Source organism: Dama dama, chromosome 11 (genome assembly GCF_033118175.1).
Source record: "Dama dama isolate Ldn47 chromosome 11, ASM3311817v1, whole genome shotgun sequence".
Classification (NCBI taxonomy): domain Eukaryota; kingdom Metazoa; phylum Chordata; class Mammalia; order Artiodactyla; family Cervidae; genus Dama; species Dama dama.
The window spans coordinates 73,074,678-73,098,235 of record NC_083691.1 but is presented as its reverse complement, the minus strand read 5'-3'; the positions used below and the strand labels follow the sequence as shown (position 1 = coordinate 73,098,235).

The 23,558-nt window shown below is 36.0% G+C and overlaps 1 protein-coding gene across 1 annotated transcript in view; it reads left to right on the top strand.

The window, feature by feature from the left end:
• STON1 (stonin 1) overlaps positions 1–23,558 on the top strand; it is a 121,353-nt gene that overhangs the window by 85,681 nt on the left and 12,114 nt on the right. Inside the window, exons 6-9 of the mRNA XM_061155454.1 lie at positions 4,518–4,573; positions 8,479–8,563; positions 9,589–10,175; positions 23,009–23,266. Coding sequence (XP_061011437.1) covers positions 4,518–4,573; positions 8,479–8,563; positions 9,589–10,175; positions 23,009–23,266 — 986 coding nt within the window. The remainder of the gene's footprint in view (positions 1–4,517; positions 4,574–8,478; positions 8,564–9,588; positions 10,176–23,008; positions 23,267–23,558) is intronic.

Here is a 23,558-nt window from a genome sequence, read left to right as displayed (position 1 = left end):
AGACATTTCCCATGTACTGCTTGCTCCCTACTCAAGCATAGCCTCTTTAGTTATCAATAGCCCTCAGGAGAGTGGTGTATTTGTTATAATTTATGAACCTGCATTGATATGTAAAGTCACAGTTTACATGGTCACTTTTGGTGTTGTACATTCTGTGAGATTGGGCAGGTGCATAATGATTTGAATCCATTGTAATCGTTTCATACAGAGTATTTCCATGGCCCCAAGTACCTTCTTTCCTCCTCTTCATCAGTTCCTCTCACACCAGTCCTTGGCAACCACTGATCTTCTTACTGCTAATATCTCTATAGTTTTGCCTTTTCCAGGTTGTCATGTAGTTGGAATACTATACTATAATATATAGCCTTTTCAGGTTGGCTTCTTTCAGTTAGTAATATGATTTTAAGATCCGTCCATGTCTTTTCATGGCATGATAACTCCTTTTGTTTCAGCACTAAATAATATTCTATTGTCTGGAAGTACTGCAGGTAATACATCCATTCACCTCCTGAATGATGACATATTGGTCTCTGCATTTGGCAATTATGAATAAAACTTCTGTAAAAATTAGTGTGCAGGTTTTTGTGTAAAAGTAAGTTTTTAACTCCTTTGGGTATAAATACCAAAGAATGTGATTGCTGGATCATATGATAAGAGTATATGTCATTTGGTAAGAAAGTGCCATGCTTTTCCAAAGTGGCTGAACCGTTTTACATTCCCCAGCAATGAATAAGTGTTGCTCTGCATATTTGTCAGCATATTGGTATTATGCCTGCCATCTGTATATCTTCTTTGGTGAGGTGTTTATTTAGGTGTTTGATCTGTTTTTTAATTTGATTATTTTGTTGTTAAGTTTTAAGAGTTCTTTGTGTATTTTTGATAAGTCTCTTAGTAGGTATGTCTTTTGCAAATATCTTTTCCCAAACTGTAGCTCGTCTTCTCATTCTCCTGACTTGCCTTTCACAAAGCAGTTTTTAATTTTAATGAAGTCCAAATTATCAGTTATTTCTTTCATGGATTGTGCTTTTGGTGTTGTATTAAAAAAATTCATTGCTATATTCAAGTCATCTAGATTTTCTCCTGTTATTCTCTAGGAGTTTTATGGTTTTGCATTTTACATTTAGGTCTATGATCTATTTTGAGTTAATCTTTGTGAAGGGTATAGGGTCTGTATCTAGCTTCCTTTCTTTTTTTTTTTTTTTTGCATTGGATGTTCAGTTTCGGCACTTTTTGTTGAAGAGACTGTCTTTGCTCCATCACATTGCTTATGCTCCTTTTGTCAAAGGTCAGTTGATTATATTTATGGGGGGTCTTTCTGGGCTCTTTGTTCTGTCCCATTGGTCTATTTGTCTATTTTTGTTTTGCCATATTACAGTCTTGATTACTGTAGCTTTACAGTAAGTCTTGAAGTTTGGCAGTACTAGTAGTTCAGTTTTTTCTCCTTGAATATCATATTGGCTATTCTGGGTCTTTTATTTATAATTCACTTTTGAGAGAGAAGTGGGATTCTATTGATAGTAACCTCAGAATAATAGGTGTAAACTAGGACCGTCTTGAGCACACTGGGGTGTGTTGTCAGTCTGCCTATGATTGCCGTATTCCTAGGGCAGTTCCAATCACCATCTGATTTTTGGTCTTCATGTCACATAGTCTTTTTGATGCAACCATCAGTCACTGTGGGGAGAAGATGAGAAAGAACCAGGAACATTGAGAGATTTGTTGGCTTTCAGCTTTGAGCCTTAAAACTCTTAAACTTCAGGTACAAACTGTATGTCCAGTTGTTCTTGAACTTAGATCTGTTGAAAATTTAATCATTGCTGTGGTTTCTTGAGATGATTTGAATTGGAATATTCAGTTTTGTCATCAGGAGACAGCCATGTGCTAAAGAGTAATCACAAAGAAGAAATTTACCAGTTTTTGCACCTCTTGAATAATGTGACTTGGATATTAAAATTTGGAATGGTTCAAAATGGAACCAAGTTTGTTAAGGTGCCTTAATGTATTAAAGACTTTCTGGTGTGTAGGGAAAAATACACTTATAACTGTGAATGTTGTTATGCTGTATTATATAAATATATAATATATATTATGCTATCTTTTTATAAAATTCATTAAATTATATTTGGCAGATTTAATTCCTTCTATATTCTAAAGCTTATTGTTTGTGACATTTGCTATTTCTTGAGTATGCACAATCACCAAAATTCTGACTCTTCCAGTTCAAGTAAAAACGTGTATTCAGTTAAAACTTAATTGGTTATCAAAACTGTCTTGGGTATTTTAAAAAGTACGTTTCAGGCACATATTATTAGTGAATGTGTATGAATGGTGAGTTTAACTTGTGAATTTAGTATCAAAATTAAGTAGGAACTGCGTGAAACTTTACTATAAAATTTTGTTAGTTCAGTTCTTTTGATGACTATAAAGAAACTCTTAAAACTCTCTTATAGCTCTGTTTGATTTATAAGAGTAGAAAGAATTATCCTTTGGGATTTATTTCAGAGTATTTAAAAAGGGAGAATTGTTGCTATTTTTCCTCAAGAAATTCTTTTAATTGCTGCAGACAGTATGTTAACAGATTTTTGTTTCCTCTCAGGCTATGACTTAAGCTGTACCAGCCTAAGCTTTGCTCACTTCAGCTAATTAAGACTAATACCATTGTGTTCCTGCCACTCCAATTCTTTCTAATTTAGCCTTTCTAAAAGAATGCCTGTTAATAAGCAAAGCCATAGATGGCAGAGGATAAAAATAATTTTGTACCTCATTAACTATCAGTCTCTATAGCTTCACTTCTGTTGTCTTAATGTGACAAGAATGGTTAGTTAAAAAAATTTGCTTTTCTGAGCTGTTGTATGTGATGGAGCCACTCTAGTGTCAGAAATGGATCTTTGGGGAAGTCTTCCTTAACACAGTATGTGAAAAAAAATACCATAAAAATATTGTGTTTAATACAACATGCTGCTTGAACATGCAAAAATGTTTTTTATTTCATTAAAGAAAAGACATGGTCTTCTAACAGTCAGATTCAAGTAGATAAAATGAACCTTGAGGTAAGGTTTAAGGTTATATTGGTCAACTAAGACCCTTCTAGTAACTATTTGTTCTTTAGACTGATGTTTAAATAAATTTTATTGAAGCATAGTAGATTGAAAATGTGTTAGTTTCTGCTGTACAACAGAGTGAATCAGTTATAAATATACATATATCCACTCTTTTTTAGATGCTTTTCCCATATAGTGGAGAAGGCAATGGCAACCCACTCCAGTACTCTTGCCTGGAAAATCCCTTGGACGGGGGAACCTGGTAGGCTGCAGTCCATGGGGTTGCTAAGAGTCAGACACGACTGAGCGACTTCATTTTCACTTTCACTTTTCCCAGATAAGTCATTACAGAGTTTTGAGAAGTTTCCTGTGCTATACAGTGGCTCCTTATTAATTACCTATTTTATATGTAGTAATATGTATATGTTATTCCCAATCACCCAATTTATCCTTCTCCCACCTTTTCCCACCCTGGTAACTAAGTTTGTTTTCCCCATCTGTGACTCTATTTTGTAAATAACTTCATTTGTACCATTTTTTTTGATTCCACATATAAATGATATTATATATTTGTTTTTTTCTGTCTGACTTCATTCACTATGACAATCTCTAGGTTTTCACATTGCTGCAAATGACATTATTTTGTTCTTTTTTAGACTTTAAAAAAAATTTTTTTTTCCATTTATTTTTATTAGTTGGAGGCTAATTACTTTACAATATTGTAGTGATTTTTTTAGACTTATTTTTAAACAATTGCATTTAAAACCATTTGGCCAACCTTTTAGATGTATAATAACCAAAGGGACAGTTAGCATAGGAAATTGGTGCAAATAAAGATAAATGAAATCATATGTTTAATGCAGGTTGAGTTGGTGTTCTCCTAAGAATTTATTGTCATATTTTTCTTCGCAGTTTACCTGAAGTCCTGCAAAGACTTCAGGAGACATGTTCTTTTAGATTTACTCTTAAAACTGTGCATCTGTGTCTGCATAATTACTTGACTAAAGTACTATAAATAAATTTTCATGAAATAAATGAATTGAAATTTCTTTTGAACCTATTAAAACTTAGAATGGTTTATGGTAGTTTACATTTTTGTTTTTTTTGCTCAAAGTATAGTTGCTTGGAAACATGCCATAAAATTACTTTTTTCCTCTATGAAGAGTTGTGATGGAGGTACATTGACTTCCTAAAGACAATCTAGCTGTTTTCTTATGGATTTCTATAGTACAGTGTACTTGATTGCAATGGGATTTTCTTTTGGTACTTAAAATAGTTGTAAAGTCTTTATCTGAAATTGTTGGGGAAAGATATGATTAACTATTTTTACCTCACTTGGAATCAGAAAGTATAGAATTTATCATGGTTGAAATGTTAGTGATGGAAAGCATTAAAAAAATAAGGTATACTTAGGGCAATTTTATTAAATTGGTAAAGTCTAATGACTATATAATGTTTATTTTGTTTTCTATACAGCATCGTTAGTTATTCCTGCTGGTAGAACTCTTCCCAGTTTTGCCGCAGCAGAACGGGTATGTAGCTTATTTAAGATATTTTTAAAAGAGATGCCCCAGTTTTAGTGAATGGTGGCCGAAGGCTGGGCAGAGATGTAATTTGTAAAACTTTAGTTGAATGAGGAAGGATGTTGTAAGGGATGGGAAGATAAAAATAGCTTCTATAACATAGGTGTCGGAAAAATTCAGGAGTTTCAGATGTAATATTTTCTTACCAGCTTTTCCTATTTTCCAGAGCATCTGTTAGCATCTGCCAAGGCTGTACCTACAAGAATAGGAAATTTCTAAAGATACGTTGTATGGAGTTTTAATACACTGTATAATGTTTTATACTTAGTGGTTCCTAAGTAGACGATTTTGATATGCTGTATTTTCTGACTTTTTCCCTCCTAGCGTTGAGGCACATCATAGTTCTTCCTTTTATTTAAGTGGAATATTTTGGTTATTTTTTACCTTTGTATAATAGAGGTAGGTTTTCCCCCTAGGATATGGGGGCAGAAGATAAAATTTAAAACTTAGGTATAGAAAATTGACTAGTTTTCAGGTGGGGAAAAATAGAACTATTTCTCTCTCTTTTTTTTTAAGGTTTCCCTGGTGGCTTAGTGGTAAAAAAATCCACCTGCCATTGCAGGAAATGCAGATTCCATCCCTGGATCAGGGACATCCCCTGGGGAAGGAAGTGGCAACTCATTCTAGTATTCTTGCCTGGAGAATCCCATAGACAGTGGAGCCTAGTGGGCTACAGTCCATGGGGTCTCAGAATTGGACACGACTTAGCAACTAAACAGCAACCAAAGATGATATATGATCCACAGTTGAGCTATTTCAAATCCTGAAAGATGACACTGTGAAAGTGCTGCACTCAATATGCCAGCAAATTTGGAAAACTCAGCAGTGGCCACAGGACTGGAAAAGGTCAGTTTTCATTCCAATCCCTAAGAAAGGCAATCCCAAAGAATGCTCAAACTGCCGCACAATTGGACTCATCTCACACGCTCACAAAGTAATGCTCAAAATTCTCCAAGCCAGGCTTCAGCAATACATGAACCATGAACTTCCAGATGTTCAAGCTGGTTTTAGAAAAGGCAGAGGAACCAGAGATCAAATTGCCAACATCTGCTGGATCATTGAAAAAGCAAGAGAGTTCTAGAAAAACATCTATTTCTGCTTTATTGACTGCACCAAAGCCTTTGACTGTGTGGATCACAATAAACTGTGGAAAATTCTGAAGGAGATGGGAATACCAGACCACCTGACCTGCCTCTTGAGAAACCTATATGCAGGTCAGGAAGCAACAGTTAGAACTGGACATGGAACGACAGACTGGTTCCAAATAGGAAAAGGAGTACGTCAAGGCTGTATATTGTCACCCTGCTTATTTAACTTATATGCAGAGTACATCATGAGAAACGCTGGGCTGAAGGAAGCCCAAGCTGGAATCAAGATTGCTGGGAGAAATATCAATAACCTCAGATATGCAGATGACACCACCCTTATGGCAGAAAGTGAAGAAGAACTAAAGAGCCTCTTGATGAAAGTGAAAGAGGAGAGTGAAAAAGTTGTCTTAAAACTCAACATTCAGAAAACTGAGATCATGGCATCTGGTCCCATCACTTCATGGCAAATAAATGGAGAAACAGTGGAAACAGTGGCTGACTTTATTTTTCTGGGCTCCAAAATCACTGCAGATGGTGACTGCAGCCATGAAATTAAGACGCTTACTTTTGGAAGGAAAGTTATGACCAATCTAGACAGCATATTAAAAAGCAGAGACATTACTTTGCCAACAAAGGTCCATCTAGTCAAGGCTATGGTTTTTCCAGTGGTCATGTGTGGATGTGAGAGTTGGACTATAAAGAAAGCTGAGCACCGAAGAATTGATGCTTTTGAACTGTGGTGTTGGAGAAGACTCTTGAGAGTCCCTTGAACTGCAAGGAGATCCAACCAGTCCATCCTAAAGGAGATAGGTCCTGGGTGTTCATTGGAAGGACTGATGCTGAAAGTCAAACTCCAGTACTTTGGCCACCTGATGCGAAGAGCTGACTCATTTGAAAAGACCCTGATGCTGGGAAAGATTGAGGGCAGGAGGAGAAGGGGATGACAGAGGGTGAGATGGTTGGATGGCATCACTCACTTGATGGACATGGGTTTGAGTAAACTCCGGGAGTTTGTGACGGACAGGGAGGCCTGGCATGCTCTGGTTCATGGGGCTGCAAAGAGTTGGACACAACTGAGCGACTGAACTGAACTGTTCTTCATTTTCTTTCAGCCCATGAGTTACCTTTCTAGGGTACAAGATTTTTGTTGTTGTTTAGTCCCTAAGTTGTGTTTGACTCTGTTGCGACTCCTTGGACTGTAGCTCTCCAGGCTTCTCTGTCCTTGGGATTCTCCAGGCAAGAATGCTGGAGTGGGTTGCCATTTCCTTCTCCAGGGGATCTACCCCACCCAGGTATAGAACCCGCATCTCCTGCATTGGCAGGCAAGTGCTTTATAGCTGAGTCACTTAGTGGACCATTTATTTTTCTTTCTTCTTTAAAAACAAAAATCATAGTCCTTACCATAATTTTTAGAAAGAATGTTGCTGCTTTTGATAGGAAACCAATGAACTATTTCTATCTTTGAAATTCTTGTAAATAAGTTCTCATTAATGATGGGCTTCCCTGGTGGCTCAAATGGTGAAGAATCTGCCTACAGTGCAGGAGACCCAGGTTTGTTCCTTGGGTCGGGAGTACCCCCTAGAGAAAGGAATGGCTACCCACTCCAGTATTCTTGCCTGGAGAATTCGACGGACAGAGGAGATTGGTGGGCTATAGGCCATAGGGTTGCAAAGAGTTGGACCTGACCGGAGCAGCTAACACACACACAAAGAGTAAAATCAGATTTATAAAGTAAAAAGTCATAGGGCCGTACAGAATTATATCCCAAAGTTAGCTGTTTTAACTGTATGACATATATCCATCTAGACTTACTCATTAAGGAAAGTTATATTAATTTTCACAGTAAAAGTAGGATCATTCTTTGGACTATTTCTGTAATTTCTTTTTCTAAACTTAGTAATATAGATGACCCTTTTCAATGCCAGGTAAATATTGATTAGCCTTAGTGGATGTATCACAGTTTAATTAACCAGTCTTTTGTTTATGGACATTTAAATTATTGTTAGTATTTTTCTAATATAGCATTACATTGGTGATACTTGTAGATAATGTTTTGGTGTGTTTGTGATAATCAGGTAATTGGGATCAATTTCTGGAAATAGAATTTCTGGGTGAAAGATAATGCATGTTTTTAGTTTTGGTATATACTGTAAAATTGCCCTCCAGAAGGAGTGTACCATATATGCTCATATAAGCAGTGGTGTGAGAGAATATGATTTTTATCATATTCTTAGCAACATTGGGTAATATTAATCAGTCTTTAAAATTTTTGCATGTCAGATAGGCAAACATAGTTCTTTATATTTTCATTTAGTTTTTAAAAAATTTTAAAACCCTAAGGTTTAATTATTCCAAAATGAAAATGATACACTTTTATCTGCTTTAAAGTAACATTAGTGATCAACCTACAGACTAGAGGACTCCTATAAACAACTGTGGTTCTTATATTTGACATCTTGAGGATCAGTGCCCATTTTAAAGCTATGCTGTGGGCAGATTTTATGAGTCAGTGTTCATGGTATTTATGAAGACTTACTGACTTCATTGCTAATAGCCATAGGACGAAATTCCTTTTATTTTTAATGAAATGATCTACATCAAATATTAAAAAGCTGTTTTACTCAAGAGAACTCAGTCAGCCCTAATGTTGGGTTGCTATTGTCCTATTGACCTTAATCAGATTTTTTTGTATCCTGTATGAGATCAGGAAAAAAGTTTCAAGTAAAGCCTCTTTCTAGCTTTCTGATATAAAATTTTCATATCTAGGGCACCTCAAACTCCAGTGCAAGCTTTGCTTTTCCTGGTTATCCTGTTCATGTCCCGGTGGGTGTGACACAGCAGACTGCACCTGGTAAGAGTATAGTCTTAATGATATTTTGTTTCTAGCGTTGGTACTGACTCCTGGGTGTTAACTTCCGTGATTTTAAGTTTACTATACCACAAGTCATTGAAGTTACAGGAACTTTTGAGAAAACTTGCTTAAAAGTAATAATAAATAGTAGTTGTTATGCAAGCAATCTACCACAAAAAGCACTAGGCCTCTCTATTAAGACAGGCACTAAGCTTGTCCCCACATTTCACTTCAGTTCTCTTTCCCAACATTGTATAAGATGCTTTGTGTAGGTTTTCTCTAGTTTAAGTCAGTTCCCTGAATTTTTATACACATGTCCCAGCTAGGTCTACTCAAGAAAAACTAAAGATTAGATTTATCAACCTTTGCCTCCTTTCTTATTGGAAATTGTATCAGAATATTTGAAAAATTTGGAGGTTTAACTTGTGTCTGCTTTTCAGAGAACGGTTTCTTTATTGAAAGAGAATCATACCTTTTTTTTTTTTTTTTTTGGTCATTACAGAGTTTAAGCAAAGCAGCTGATTCAGTGCTCAAAGAGTAAATTTCTTTCTTCCTTTTAGTATTATTTTAAGGAAAGAAGGGGAAAATTTGTTAACTTTTGAAATTATTAAACCCTTTTTGGACAGCCTTGTCTTATGGTTGTTCAGTATCTTATGTCTAAAGTATACATTCTTCATGACTAGGTTGCTTAAAAATCCCAATTTAGGTTATTAACGTTGCAATTTATTACACAGTGGGAAAGGCTCATGGAATAAATATTGGTGGCCTGTGTATGTTTCAAAATGTGCCATATAGGCAATAGTGGGAAAAGGCTAGAGTTAAAGCAAGATATATTTAATTTTTCAAAATAAGAGTAATACATTATTATGGTAGAAGACACACAAAAAAATCTGGAAAAAAAACTCCTAGAGATAACCACTATTAACCTATTGATATATTTCCTCCTGGCCTCCTGTGCCTGAGATTGTTTTTTTAAAGGAGATTAGGATTCTGTTATACTTACAGTTTTGTTTTCTCCCTTTTAGCTCACCTTTATAAAGTCAGTGTACCATTTATGGTGACGCAGACTTCTGAAAGAGCAAGTGTTCTTCAGCATCCAGTTCAGCAAGTATTTCAGCTACTTGGGCAGCCGTCAATAATACAGACCAGCATTCCACAATTAAACCCATGTTCTCTTCAAGCAACTACTGAAAAATCACCGAGAATGGAAACTGTGCTCCAGCAACCTATAGTTCTTCCTTCTGAGACAGTGGATAGGAAACATTTAGAAAACCCTACCAGTGATATTCTTGTAGCTCCTGGAAATGAGCGTAAAATCATATCTGAAGCTGTACTGAATCAGCTGGTGAGCTCTCAGTACATCAGCTTTCCAGGTGTTGTGTTTACTCCACAGGTCTCACAAGCAGATTCCATTGTGGAGCCAGTGCTCCGTGTTTCCGCTCGCATGACTCAAAATCTGCCTGGGCCCCTTTCCACTGGCCCTCAGGGAGCTCAGCGCCAGCACGTGCCTGAGGCTCAGCCTCGTGTTCTTAAAAACAGGATGTGTGGATGTGGTTCTGTAAAGCAGCCAGGAAATACAGAGGAGCCCAGCAGCCTACCTGTCTCGGAGAAGGTAGTTCTATGTTTAACTTACTGGTATTAAGAGATAAACAGTAGCCAGTGATTAGATGTCCTGAGTGGCTTTTTTTTGTGTGTGTGAACTGTAACATTACTCAAAAGTATGATTTGCCTTTTCATTTAAAAGATTGTTTCTTTGTTTTCTTTAAATACACCTGTCAGTTTTTAAAAGTATTCATGCTCAGCATTTCTAAACTGTCAGTTTTGATGAATGAATTAGAATATTTTTTTGAAGAAAATGCTTTTGTTTTAAGCTTCCCTGCTGGCTCAGCTGGTAAAGAATCCGCCTGCAATGTGGGAGATCTGGGTTCGATCCCTGGTTTGGGAAGATCTCCTGGAGAAGAGAACGGCTACCCACTCCAGTATTCTGACCCAGAGAATCCCATGGACTGTATAGTCCATGGGGTCACAAAGAGTTGGACATGACTGAGCAACTTTCACTTTTTAATCTGTTTTATGTTTCCCTTACATTGTGAGGATTGTTTTTGTGTGCAGATAAAATTTAAGATTCAGAAGTGCATCCTAGTAACTAAATGAGTATTTTGAGGTAATTCATTAAATGTTCAAAAGAGATCCACAGTCTTATTTCTTGTTCTACCTTTGTACTTAGTCACTCTGTTCTACAGAATTTTCCTAAATTTCCATATGAAAGTTTTCTCTGCATGAGGAAGTATCTTTCTAGTAGATATTTTGTTTCTCTGCTAAAATACTAATTTCTTTTGGAATTCAAACCACTAAAAAATGGCTCCTAATTAACTTTCCATATTAAAAATAGGTTCATGTTACTAATTTCCAAGGAATTCATAGTGATTGCAAATAGATTCATGGAGAATTTTGCATGGTAAAATTAAAAAATCTTGTGTTATCTTTTTACAAATGTAAAATGTCTTACAGCTAACTCCACTTATACAATTTAGTGACAAATGACAAATAATTGAAAACTTGTGTCTCTGACTAATGATTTAGTAGTCCGTTAGAACTGCTGTACACATCTGTAGCAATGTAGTAGTTAAGTGCAACCTTAATACTTTTAGATAGAAGGGAAGGGTATAGGATAAGGTTTACTATGAAAGAGAAAGTCACTCAGTCATGTCTGACTCTTTGTGACCCCATGGACTGTATGTAGCCTGCCAGACTCCTTTGTCCATGGAATTCTCCAGGCAAGAATATTGGAGAGGGTAGCCATTCCCTTCTCCAGGGGATCTGCCCAACCCAGGGATCAAACCCAGGTCTCCTGCATTGCAGTCGGATTCTTTATTGAGTCCGGGAAGCCCAAGGTATACTATAGGGTACGATGAAGGATAACGAACAAAGAACATGTTTATCAGAAACCATTTGACTTATTATTAGAGTATTTCAGATGTTTGATGAAGCCTGTTCAAAATCTTTTAGCCAGTGTTTTTAGTTTAGTTTGGCATAATGTATTAAGGGCTCTCTATTGACTCAGATGGTAAAGAATTCACATGCAATGCGGGAGACCAGGGTTTGATCCCTGGGTTGGGGAGATCCCCTGGAGGAGGGAATGACAACCCACTCCAGTATTCTTGCCTGGAGAATCCCCACGGACAAAGGAATCTGGCGGGCTACAGTCCATAGGGTTGCAGAGTCAGACATAACTGAGTGACTATAAGTACACACGTTAAGGGTAAAATACTTTTTGAGCATTTTTAATCATATTTTCACAAACCGTATAAGATTTAAGAAAATGATAAATTCCTAATTATGAAACAGTTGGTTTTGAGAGAAAATGACTGTAAGTGTTTTCATCACTTATAATTTTAGAGGCATTTTCCTCCTGGACTCTGAACTTTGAAGATTTCTGGAGTGACGATTGTCACTCAAGGACTTATTCTACTGTCACTTATTAGATGTCATCTTGTACTTTGTTCTGATATGGAGAAGTAGATTAGTTAAGGAAGATTAAGCAAGGATTGTTTAGAGGGTAGTGGTTAAGAGCTTAAGCTTTAAAGCCACAACAGGTTCAAATTCCAGGTTTGCCTCTTAAAAGCAAACTATGTAATGTTGCTCTTTAAAATTCAATGATTGTCTGTAAATTGGGCATAAAACCAGCCTCATAACTTTTCGAGTTATCAGAGATGTATATGGAGTTTTTAATAGCTTCTGTCACCATAATAAGATTTAGATTAGTGCTGTTATGCTTTATGGGCATGTGACATATTGGATAATGGTTCATACATCTTGTTGGTTGATTTTAAAATATATCTGTATTTAAAACACAAACATTGAAAGGAATTTAATTTATAACATTTAAAAAATTTTTCCATAGGATATCTTAAAATAGTAATCTGGTAAAATTTATACTAGTATAATTTTCAAAAAAGTTTATAAATAACTATAAGTAGCTTTTCAGAAATTCTTATTGCTGAAAACAAGTTACAGTTAGCCCTTTGTGTACAATTAGCCTGCTTTTCCTGTGTAGACTGCCAAGATCTTAAGTTTAAAGTAGGTTTAACATCATTACTGTTGCATAAAATATATTCCTGACAGTTTTTGACGTGCTCCTATTTTAAGGTGCATATTATGGTATATTACTATGTTAAGTTTTTCCTCAGTGGAGGAATTTTGTTTTCTAATCTTATAATGCTGTAGAAAATGAGGAACTCGAGTTTTCATTGTAACTCCCAAAAGTAGGAGAGAAATGGGTATGATGGTGTATCTTCTTCAGCTCCTTTTCATCTCTTGCTTCTCTCCCCACCATCTTCCTTGTCCCTCTCCCAAATATTATTTCTGCTACCTTCTCTTTTAAATATTTACCTTTCTGACTGCTTCCTCTTATCTCCTTCATGACTCTTCTTTATCTGCCCTTCCTGTTTCCTAAAGGTTCTATCCTCAGCTCATTTCTTAGTTCATGTTTTCCGTGGGCAGTCTCATGCAATATCATGGTTTTAACTATGATCTTCTTATTGATAACTGCATTTCCAATCCTGTTATTCTCTTGAGCTTCAGTCTCTGACTCGATGGACATGAGTTTGAGTAAGCTCTGGGAGTTGGTGATGGACAGGGAAGCCTGGCGTGCTGCAGTCCATGGGGTCACAGAGTTGGGACTTGACCGAGTGACTGAACTGAACTGAAAGTATTGAAATCATATAGAGTCTGTTCTCTTTTCATACAGTGGACTCTTAAACAGCACAGGGGTTAGGGACCCTGAGCTCTCTGCAGTGAAAAAATCTACGTGTAAGTTTATAGTCAGTCCTCTGTATCCATGAAAGTGAAAGTCGCTCAGTTATGTCTGACTCTACTGGAGTGGGTAGACTTTCCCTTCTCCAGGGGATCTTCCCAACCCAGGGATCGAACCCAGATCTCCCTCATTGCAGGCAGATTCTTTACCAGCCGGGCCACAAGGGAAGCCCTCTGTATCCATGGATTCAACCAATCACAAATCTTGTAGTACATATTTATTGAAAAAGATCCATGTATAATGGACCTGCGCATTTCAAACCTATATTGTTCAAGGTCCACTGTATAACATAAGATTTACCATTTTAACCATTTTTTAGGTGTACAGTTCAGTGGCATTAAGTATGTTACATTGTTGTGCAACCATCACTACTGTGCATCTCTCAAACTTTCTAATCATCCCCCAAATGAAATTCTGTACCCATTAGAAAATAACTTCCCATTACCCCCTCCATTCAGCTACTGGTAACTTCTATTCTACTTTCTGTTTCTATGAATTTGATTACTCTAGGTACCTTGTGAATGGTATCATACAATATTTGTGCTTTTGTGACAGGTTTATTTTACTTAGCACATTTTTAAGGTTCATTCATGTTGTAGCATATATAGGAATTTCATTCCTTTTAAAGACTGAATCGTATGATTTTTGACATCCTTTAAAATCAAGTATTTCTGGACTGTATTCCCTCTTCTCCATCTATTGCCCTAATTGTCTCTCACTTGGGATAATATAGTTTCTAACTAATTACTAGCCTTATGGTCTCTGCGGGTTCTTCTTCCACTCTTCCCAATCCACCCATCCTATAGGTTAAAAGATTCAGGGATGAGAAATATTTTGGATTCCTTTTATATCCCTTAGTAACTATGTGAGTTGGGCAAGTTACTATATCCTCATTTGTAAGTAAAGATAATCGTATCTACCATGGAATTGTGATGGTGGGAAGATTATGTGAGAAAATCAGTGTGAAGTGCTCAGCAGCATACTCCCTAGCACATGGTAAGAACTCATTCACATTAGCTGTGATCTCTGCTCCTCTTGGCTACCACAGATTTACCCAGCATGCAGCCCGCTTGCCATGTTGCTGCCTGCCCATCAAGCTGCAGGATAAAATTTAAACTCCTTGTGAAAAAAAATTAATAAAAACCTCAATTAAATACAGTTGGGAGACCTGCAGGGGGCACTCTTCACAGCCAGTGACAATGGCAGAGCCCAGCTAGACGGACCCCTCTTGTGTCCTGACAACAACTTAACCAATGAAAAGCCGTGGGATCTTCGTTTACTGTAGCTTTCCCCACTTCCTTCTTTCTATAAGCTTTCTTCCCTCGAGGGGACTTGCACATAGCTTGCCATGGTTGCACACCCCAAATCTCTGCTGATTCTGAGTAAACCTGTCTATGCTGAGAAATACCTGGCAGTCTCCTTTGATTAGGTCAGCACTCTTAGTGTGGCGTACAAGGACCTCCATGTTGTTTTCTGCTGGTTTCTTTCTGACTCTTCCTTCATTTCATACCTACTGCTTTATTGGGAACAACAAGCTGTGAGCAGTTAGCTGTGCTGACTTTGTTGTTTCCTGCCTCTCTTTGGTTTTTCCATCCCCTCGGCTTTGTGTCTGGATTTTTCTCCCACCATCCTTTCTTTTGGTTAATTCCTACTTAGCCATTTGTTACTTTCTCCAGAAATCTTATTTTAATACCTTTCTGTCTACCAACTCCCCTTTTATTATTAATTTGGATGTATCTCTTCTGTGTCATTATAGCCCCTTAAGCATGTATCTGTCATAATGTAGTTAAAAGATATGTTGATATGTCCTCTGTGCACTGAGAGGTATATTTTATTAATATCTGTGTCTGTAGTTGGGATTCTCCAGGCAAGAATACTGCAGTGGGTTGCCATGCCCTCCTCCCGGGGATCTTCCTGACCCAGGGGTGGAGTCCGCGTCTCTTACCTCTCCCGTGCTAGTGCCGCTTGGGACACCCATTAGAATTATTGGGACATTAGAAAATTCCACCTCCCTTCTGATATTCCTGTAAGATAAATTATTATACTGATGATAGTTATTTGAATTGATGATTTAGTTAATTGAGCATATATTTTTTGAGTCACTATATGATACTTCTAAATGAATACCTCTTAATCAGATTTTAAAACTCAGCAGTGAAAAAAAAAAACAACAAAAAAACTCAGCAGTGGCCACAGGACTGGAAAAGGTCAGTTTTCATTCCAGTCCCAAAGAAAGGCAATGCCAAAGAATGTTCAAACTACCGCACAATTGCATTCATCTCACACACTAGCAAAGTAATGCTCAAAATTCTCCAAGCCAGGCTTCAGCAATACATGAACCGAGAACTTCCAGATGTTCAAGCTGATTTAGAAAAGGCAGAGAAACCAGATATCAAACTGCCAACATCGAAAAAGCAAGAGAGTTCCAGAAAAACATCTACTTCTGCTATATTGAGTATGCCAAAGCCATTGTGTGGATCACAACAAACAGTGGAAAATTCTGAAAGAGATGGGAATACCAGACCACCTGACCTGCTTCCTGAGAAATCTGTATGCAGGTCAAGAAACAACAGTTAGAACTGGATGTGGAACAACAGATTGGTTCCAAATTGGGAAAGGAGTACGTCAAGGCTGTATGTATATTGTCACCCTGCTTATTTAACTTATATGCAGAGTACATATGAGAAATGCTGGGCTGGATGAAGCACAAGCTGGAATCAAGATTGCTGGGAGGAATATCAATAACCTCAGATATGCAGATGACACCACCCTTATGGCAGAAAGTGAAGAACTAAAGAGCCTCTTGATGAAAGTGAAAGAGAGTGCAAAAGTTGGCTTAAAGCTCAACATTCAGAAAACTAAGATCATGGCATCTGGTCCCATCACTTCATGGCAAATAGATGGGGAAACAGTGGAAACAGTGACAGACTACTTTTTGGGCTCCAAAATCACTGCAGGTGGTGGCTGCAGCTGGTGACTGCAGCCATGAAATTGAAAGACGCTTGCTTCTTGGAAGAAAAGTTATAACCAACCTAGATAGCATATTAAAAAGCAGAGACATTTCTTTGCCAACAGAGTTCCGTCTAGTCAAAGCTATGGTTTTTCCAGTAGTCATGTATGGATGTGAGAGTTGGACTATAAAGAAAGCTGAGTGCTAAAGAATTGATGCTTTTGAACTGTGGTGTTGGAGAAGACTCTTGAGAGTCCCTTGGGCTGCAAGGAGATCCAACCAGTCCATCCTAAAGGAAATCAGTCCTGAATATTCATTGGAAGGACTGATGCTGAAGCTCAGACTCCAATACTTTGACCACCTGATGTGAAGAACTGACTCTTTGAAAAGACCCTGATGCTGGGAAAGATTGATGGCGGGAAAAGAAGGGGAAGACAGAGGATGAGATGGTTGGATGGCATCACCGACTCAATGGACATGAGTTTGAGTAAACTCTGGGTTTGGTGATGGACAGGGAAGCCTGGCGTGCTGCACTCATGTGGTTGCAAAGTTGGATACGACTGAGTGACTGAACTGACCTGGTGAGATGTTTTTATTTCTTTATAGGAGATAGCCAGTTTAACAAAATACTGTTTTTTGTATTTGTTAAAATATGTTGAAAAAAAAAAAATAAAAAAAATAAAATATGTTGAGATATATTTCACCCCAGGTAAGAGTAGAGTGGCATGGGATGATCTTGTACATGGTTAGGTAATAAATAATCATTGTCATTGCTTTATGGGAGATACTTAGATTCAATTTCTGTTAAGAATTAAAGAAGATGTACCCTGCCATTATGATTATAGTTCAATCACTAAGTTGTGTCTGACTCTTTGTGACCCCATGAACTGCAGCACACCAGGCTTCCCTGTCCTTCACTATCTCCCAAAGTTTGTTCAAATTCATGTCCATTGAGTCAGTGATGCCATCCAACTATTTTATCCTCTGTTGTCCCCTTCTCCTCCCATCTTCAATCTTTCCCAGCATCAGGGTCTTTTCTAATAAGTCGGCTTTTCACATCAGGCAGCCAAAGTATTGGAGTTTGAGCTTCAGCCTCAGTCCTTCCAAAGAATATTCAGGACTGATTTCCTTTAGGATGGATTGGTTGGATCTCCTTGTTGTCCAAGGGGCTCTCAATAGTCTTCTCCAACACCACAGTTCAAAAGCATCAATTCTTTGGCGCTCAGCTTTCTTTATGGTCCAACTCTCGCATTCATACATGACCACTGGAAAAACCATAGCTTTGACTAGATGGACCTTTGTCTGCAAAGTAATGTCTCTGCTTTTTCATATGCTGTCTAGGTGGGTTATAACTTTTCTTCCAAGGAGAAAGCATCTTTTAATTTCATGGCTGCAGTCACCATCTGCAGTGATTTTGGAGCCCATGAAAATAAAGTCTTTCACTGTTTCCACTGTTTCCCCATCTATTTGCCATGAAGTGATGGGACCAGATGCCATGATCTTAGTTTTCAGAATGTTGAGTTTTAAGCCAACTTTTTCACTCTCCTCTTTCACCTTCATCAAGAGGCTCTTCAGTTCCTCTTTGCATTTGGCTGTAAGGGTGGTGTCATCTGCATATCTGAGGTTATTGATATTCCTCCCAGCAATCTTGTTTCCAGCTTGTGCTTCATCTACCCTGTTGTTGAGTGTAGAGTTTTAAAAATATATTCTGTATATGAACTCTGTATCAGATACATAATTTGCAGATATTTTCTCCTATTTTGTGGGTTTCCTTTTCACTTTGTTGACGGTATCCTTTGATACACAAAAGTTTTAATTTTGATGAAGTCTGTTTTATTTATTTTTTTCTTTTAGCCTATGCTTTTGGTATCATATCTAAGAAACCATTCCCAAATTCACTGTCATGAAGATCCTCCTCTATGATTTTTTTCCTGAGTCTTGCAGTTTTAGGTCTTATGTTTTAGTTTTTAATCCATTTTGAGTTAATTTTTGTATATGGTGTAAGGTAAGGGTTCAGCTTCATTCCTTTGCATGTAGATATCTACTTTTCTTAGCATTTGTTGAAAAGACTGTTCTTTCCTTGTTTAACAGTCTTGTTATTTTTATTGAAAATCATTTGACCATATATGTGACAGTTTATTTCTGGGTTCCCTGTTCCACTGGTCTTTTTTCTCTCGTTCTGCAAATACACTGTTTTGACTACTGTAGTTTTATATTAAGCTTTGAAGTCAGGATATGTGGGACCTCCAGCTTATATCTTCTTTTTCAAGACTGTTTTTGTTTTTCAACATCCTTTGAGATTGCATGTAAATTTCAAGATGGATTATTCCATTTATACCAGAAATGTCATTTGGATTTTGATAGGGATTGCATTGAATCTTAGATGCCTTTGCATGCATGCTAAGTTACTTCAGTCGTGTCCGACTCTGTGCGACCCCATGGACAGCAGCCCACCAGGTTCCTCTGTCCACGGGATTCTCTAAGCAAGAACACTGGAGTGGGTTGCCATTTCCTTCTCCGCTTAGATGCCTTTGGGTAGTATCAATATCTTAATATTCAATATTAACTCTTCTAATCCTTGAACGTGAAATTTATTCCCATTTAGTTGTGTCATTTTCAACTTCTTTTGGCAGTGTTTTGTATTTTTTAGTGAACAAGTCATTTTCCTCTTTGGTTATGTTTACTCCTAAGCATTCTATTTGATGGTATTGTAAATGGAATTGCTTGCTTTGTGTTCAGGTTGTTAATGTATAGAAATGCAACTGATTTTCATTTTTTGTTGTATCCTATACCTTTTGCTGAATTTGTTCTAGCATTGTGTGTGTGTGTGTGTGAAACTTTCAGCGTTTTGTACATAATAAGATGTCATCTGCAAACAGAGTCAGTTTTACTTCTTCCTTTTCAATTTGGATGCCTTTTATTTCTTTATCCTGCTTGATTGCCCTAGCTAGGATATATTGAATAGAAGTAGCAAGAGTGGTCAGGGCACCTTGGATGAAAAGGAAGAGCTTTCTTTTCACCATTGTATTAACTGAGATCTTCTCATGGTTTGCATTTATTATGTTGAGGCAATTTCTTTCTTTTCCTAGTTTGAATTCTTTTAAATCATGAAAAGGTGTTGAATTTTTCAGATTTTTCTGCATTAATTTAGATGATTGTGTAGTTTTTTCCACCTCTTCATTCTGTTAATGTGTTAATATTAATTAATTTAATTAATATTAATTTTTCACATTTTGAACCACTTTTGCATTTCAGGAATAAATCTGACTTGGCCATGGTGTATGATCCTTTTAATGTGCTATTGAATTTTGTTAGTATTTTGTTGAGGATTTTTATTTTTTATTTTTGGCTGTGCTGTACTACTTGTGGGATCTTAGTTCCCTGACTGGGGATTGAACCTAGCCCTTGCAGTGAGAACTCAGAGTCCTAATCACTGGACCATTAGGAAATTCCCTTCTTGAGGATTTTTGAGGATTGAGGTTATATGAATGTTTAGTAGAATTCTTTAGTGAAGCCATCTGGTCCTGGGCATTTCTTTGTTGAGAGATTTTTGATGACTGATTCAATCTCATAATTGGTTATAAGACTGTTTATATTTTCTCTTTCTTCATGATTTAGTCTTGGTAGGTTGTGTGTTTTTAGGAATTAGTTCATTTCATCTAGGATATCCAGCTTGTTGGCATGCAATTAGTCATAGTATTCTCTTATAACTCTTATTATTTCTGTAAAATCAGTAGTAAAATTTCATTACTTCTGATTTTAGTTTTCTTTATCAGTTGAGTCATATATTTATCAATATTATTGATCTTTTTAAAGAAATAACTCCTGATTTTATTTTCTCTATTGTTTTCCTTTTCTTTGTCTCTGCTTTACTTGGTATTATTTCCTCCCTTCTACTAACTTTGGGCTTTATTTGTTCGTCTTTTTCTAGTTCCTTAAGATTATTATTAATAATTTGAGATCTTTCTTCTTTTTTTAATGCAGACATTTACAGCGGTCGGTTTCCCTCTGAGCACTGTTTTGCAGCACCCCATAGGTTTTGGTGTGTTGTGTTTTCATTTGTCTCAAGATATTTTTAATCTTTTGACAAAATTTTCTGATTCTTTTGATTTCCTCTTTGATCCATTGATTTTTTTTTTAGACTGTTGTTTAACTTCTGTATCTTGTAGATTTTCCGGCTTTCCTTCTGCTTTTGTTTCTGGTTTCATTCCATTGTGATCAAAAAAGATACTTTGTATGATTTCAGTCTTTTTTGTGACCTAACTTACCAGCGTATCCTGGAAAATGTTCTGTGTGAACTTGAGAAAAATGTGTGTCCTGCTGTTTTGCATGTTTTGTTTATGTTTGTTAGGCGCAATTAGTCTGTCATGTGTAAGTTCTTTATTTTCTTATTGATATTCTGTCTTGTGGTTCTGTATTATTGAAAGTGGAGTATTGAGATGTCCTACTATTATTGCAGAGCTATTTCTCCCTTTTTGTTGCATATATTTAGGAGCTCTGATGTTTGGTGCATATAGGTTTGTCACTGTTATATTTCCTTGATGAATTGATCCTTTTATCATAATATAATTTCTTTGTTTTTAACAGTGTTTGGCTTAAAGTCTATTTTGTCTAATATTGGCATAGTTTCCCCAACCCTTGTGGTTACTATTTGCCTGAAATGTCTTTTTCCATAGTTTTACTTTTGACCTGTGTGTGTCCTTCGATTTAGGGTGAGTCTCTTGTAGACAGCATATTGCTGGGTACTGTTGGTATCCATTCTGCCAAACTGTTACTTTTGATTAGGGAGTTTAATCTATTTACATTTAATTACTGATAGAGGAAGAGTTACTCTTGCTATTTTGTTATTTTCTGTATGTCTTTTAGCTTTTTTGACCTTCATTTCTTTCCTTATTATATTCTTTTGTGTGTAGTTGATTTTTTTGTAATGACACATTTTGATTCTTTTCTCATTTCTTTTGTGTGTATTCTATACTTTCTTTGTGGTTAAAGTTGTTAACAGTCTATTTTGAACTGATATCAACTTTAATTTCATGTAAAAACTCTGCTCCTTTTTATTATTTCCTTATTTGCTGTGAGTTGATTTGGTCTTCTCATTTTAGTTTCTTACAGTGAAATTGTTTCTTTTCTTATATAATCATTTAATGCTATAAAATTCCCTCTAGGCACTGCTTTAGGTTCATCTCAAGTTTTAAAATGTCATGGTTTTGTTTGCATTCAGTTAAAATTATGTTTTAATTTTTCTTGTGACTTATTCTTTGACCCATGGGTATTTAGAAGTGTGTTGTTTAATTTGTAAATATTTGACGATTTTCCAGATCTTTCTATTACTGATTTCTGGTATAATTAATTTTGCTAAGTGAACATATACTTTGTGTGTGTTACATCTGTCAAGATTTGTTTTATGGCCCAGAATATGATACTTCCTGTGAACATTCTGTGTGCTTTTGAAAAGAATGTGCATTCAGCTCTTTGGAAGTAGAGTTTTCTGTAAATGCCAGTTAGGTTATGTTGGTTCATTGTGTTGTTCAGGTTTTCTACATTCTTACTGAATTTCAGGCTACTTTTTAAATTGATTACTATGGAGAGGAATGTTGAATTCTCCAACTATAATTGTGGATTTGTCTGTTAATCTTTTCATTTCTGTCAGTTTCGATTTATATTTTCTTTTAGTGTTTGGCTTATTCTAGTTAGTACAGTCCTTTATATTTTTTATTTATCCATTAAATGTGATGTCAGTTGTCCTTTCTACTTCATTGAATTATTGTTTAAAATAAAAGTTCAAACGTTAGAGGTATTATTTAATTTTAAGTTAGTTTGTATAAAAGCTGATACTTTTTTTTTCTGGGCTTTCTTTTTTAAAAAAATTATTTATTTTAAATGAAACAAAGGTGAATATTTTTAATAATAAAAGGTACAGTTCACCGAGAAGATAGACATCATAAACCATTAGACACCTTAACAACAAAGATACATAAAGCAAATATCAGAAGAAATAGAAGGGAAAAGAAAAAAATATATAATCATAGTGAGACATATGAACATTTCTCTGAGAATGTTTTATCAAATGCATAAAAAAATAAGAATAGGAGCATCTTGAAATGATGTCATTTATAATTTAAATGTAATAGATTTATTTAATTTATATTAATCATATCATACACAAATATATTTAAAATTTTGTATCTCATAGGTTGTTATTAGATGTCCATAGGACATTTAGAAAAACTGGCAAAAAGTAGAATTCTTTTTTGTGTATGTGACACATGTTATACATATACACATGTTAATTTTGAAATTATTTTCCATTATAGGTTATTATAAGATATTGACTATAGTTCCCTGTGCTATACAGTAAACCTTTGTTGCTTGTTGCATATCTTTTTTTAATTAGAAATATATAAAAACTGATAAATATTACCTGAAAGCAGACAACCAATTTTTGTCTATGTATGACTGTGAGTTTATTTACAATTTAAATATAAATTTATCCCCATATTACATAGAAATGCTAGCAGTGTACTAAAATTCAAAATTAGGGAACATCACCTGACCAGGGAGAAATATATTTTAAGAAGCCACTTATGAAATGTTTATGTAATTTTATATTTTGCTAATTCAGTGTTTTGTATACTTCCTTTGACTTGAAAAACTTTATTGCATTTCTTTCTATTTTTAGGATTCCAGTTCTCAGATGGATTTAAGCATTCAGGTAGCTGATGATGACATTAATGAGATAATTCAAATAGGTGGAACTGGAGATACATCTTCCAATGATGAAATAGGAAATACAAGAGATGTAGATGAGAATGGATTGCTAGGGATTATTGATGCAGGAGACCTGAAGGTACCTGAAGAAGAAACTGGCAGTGTATCAAATGAAGATTCAAGTGTGAACAGTAGTGATAATGGAGACCTTGAGATAGACCTGGAAGAAGTAAGGATTATTTTTGAGTTGAAAGTTTTAAAAATTTATAGCATTTGTGCTTTAATATACTTTGGAACCAAGAGGAATAACAATTCAGATCAATGCTGTCTTTAGTCTTTAAAGTGAGACTTGTATTTGTACTTGTATTTAAACTTTTGACCTTAAGCTGCAATGTAAATCAGTATTAAGTATTTAGGAATCAGTTACTATATTTGTTAGTCTTAACTAGAGATAATGGGAGTTCGAAGGGATGGGAGTGAAGGTAAAGAAGGCAGCCAGGGTAGAAGCATAATGTATCTGC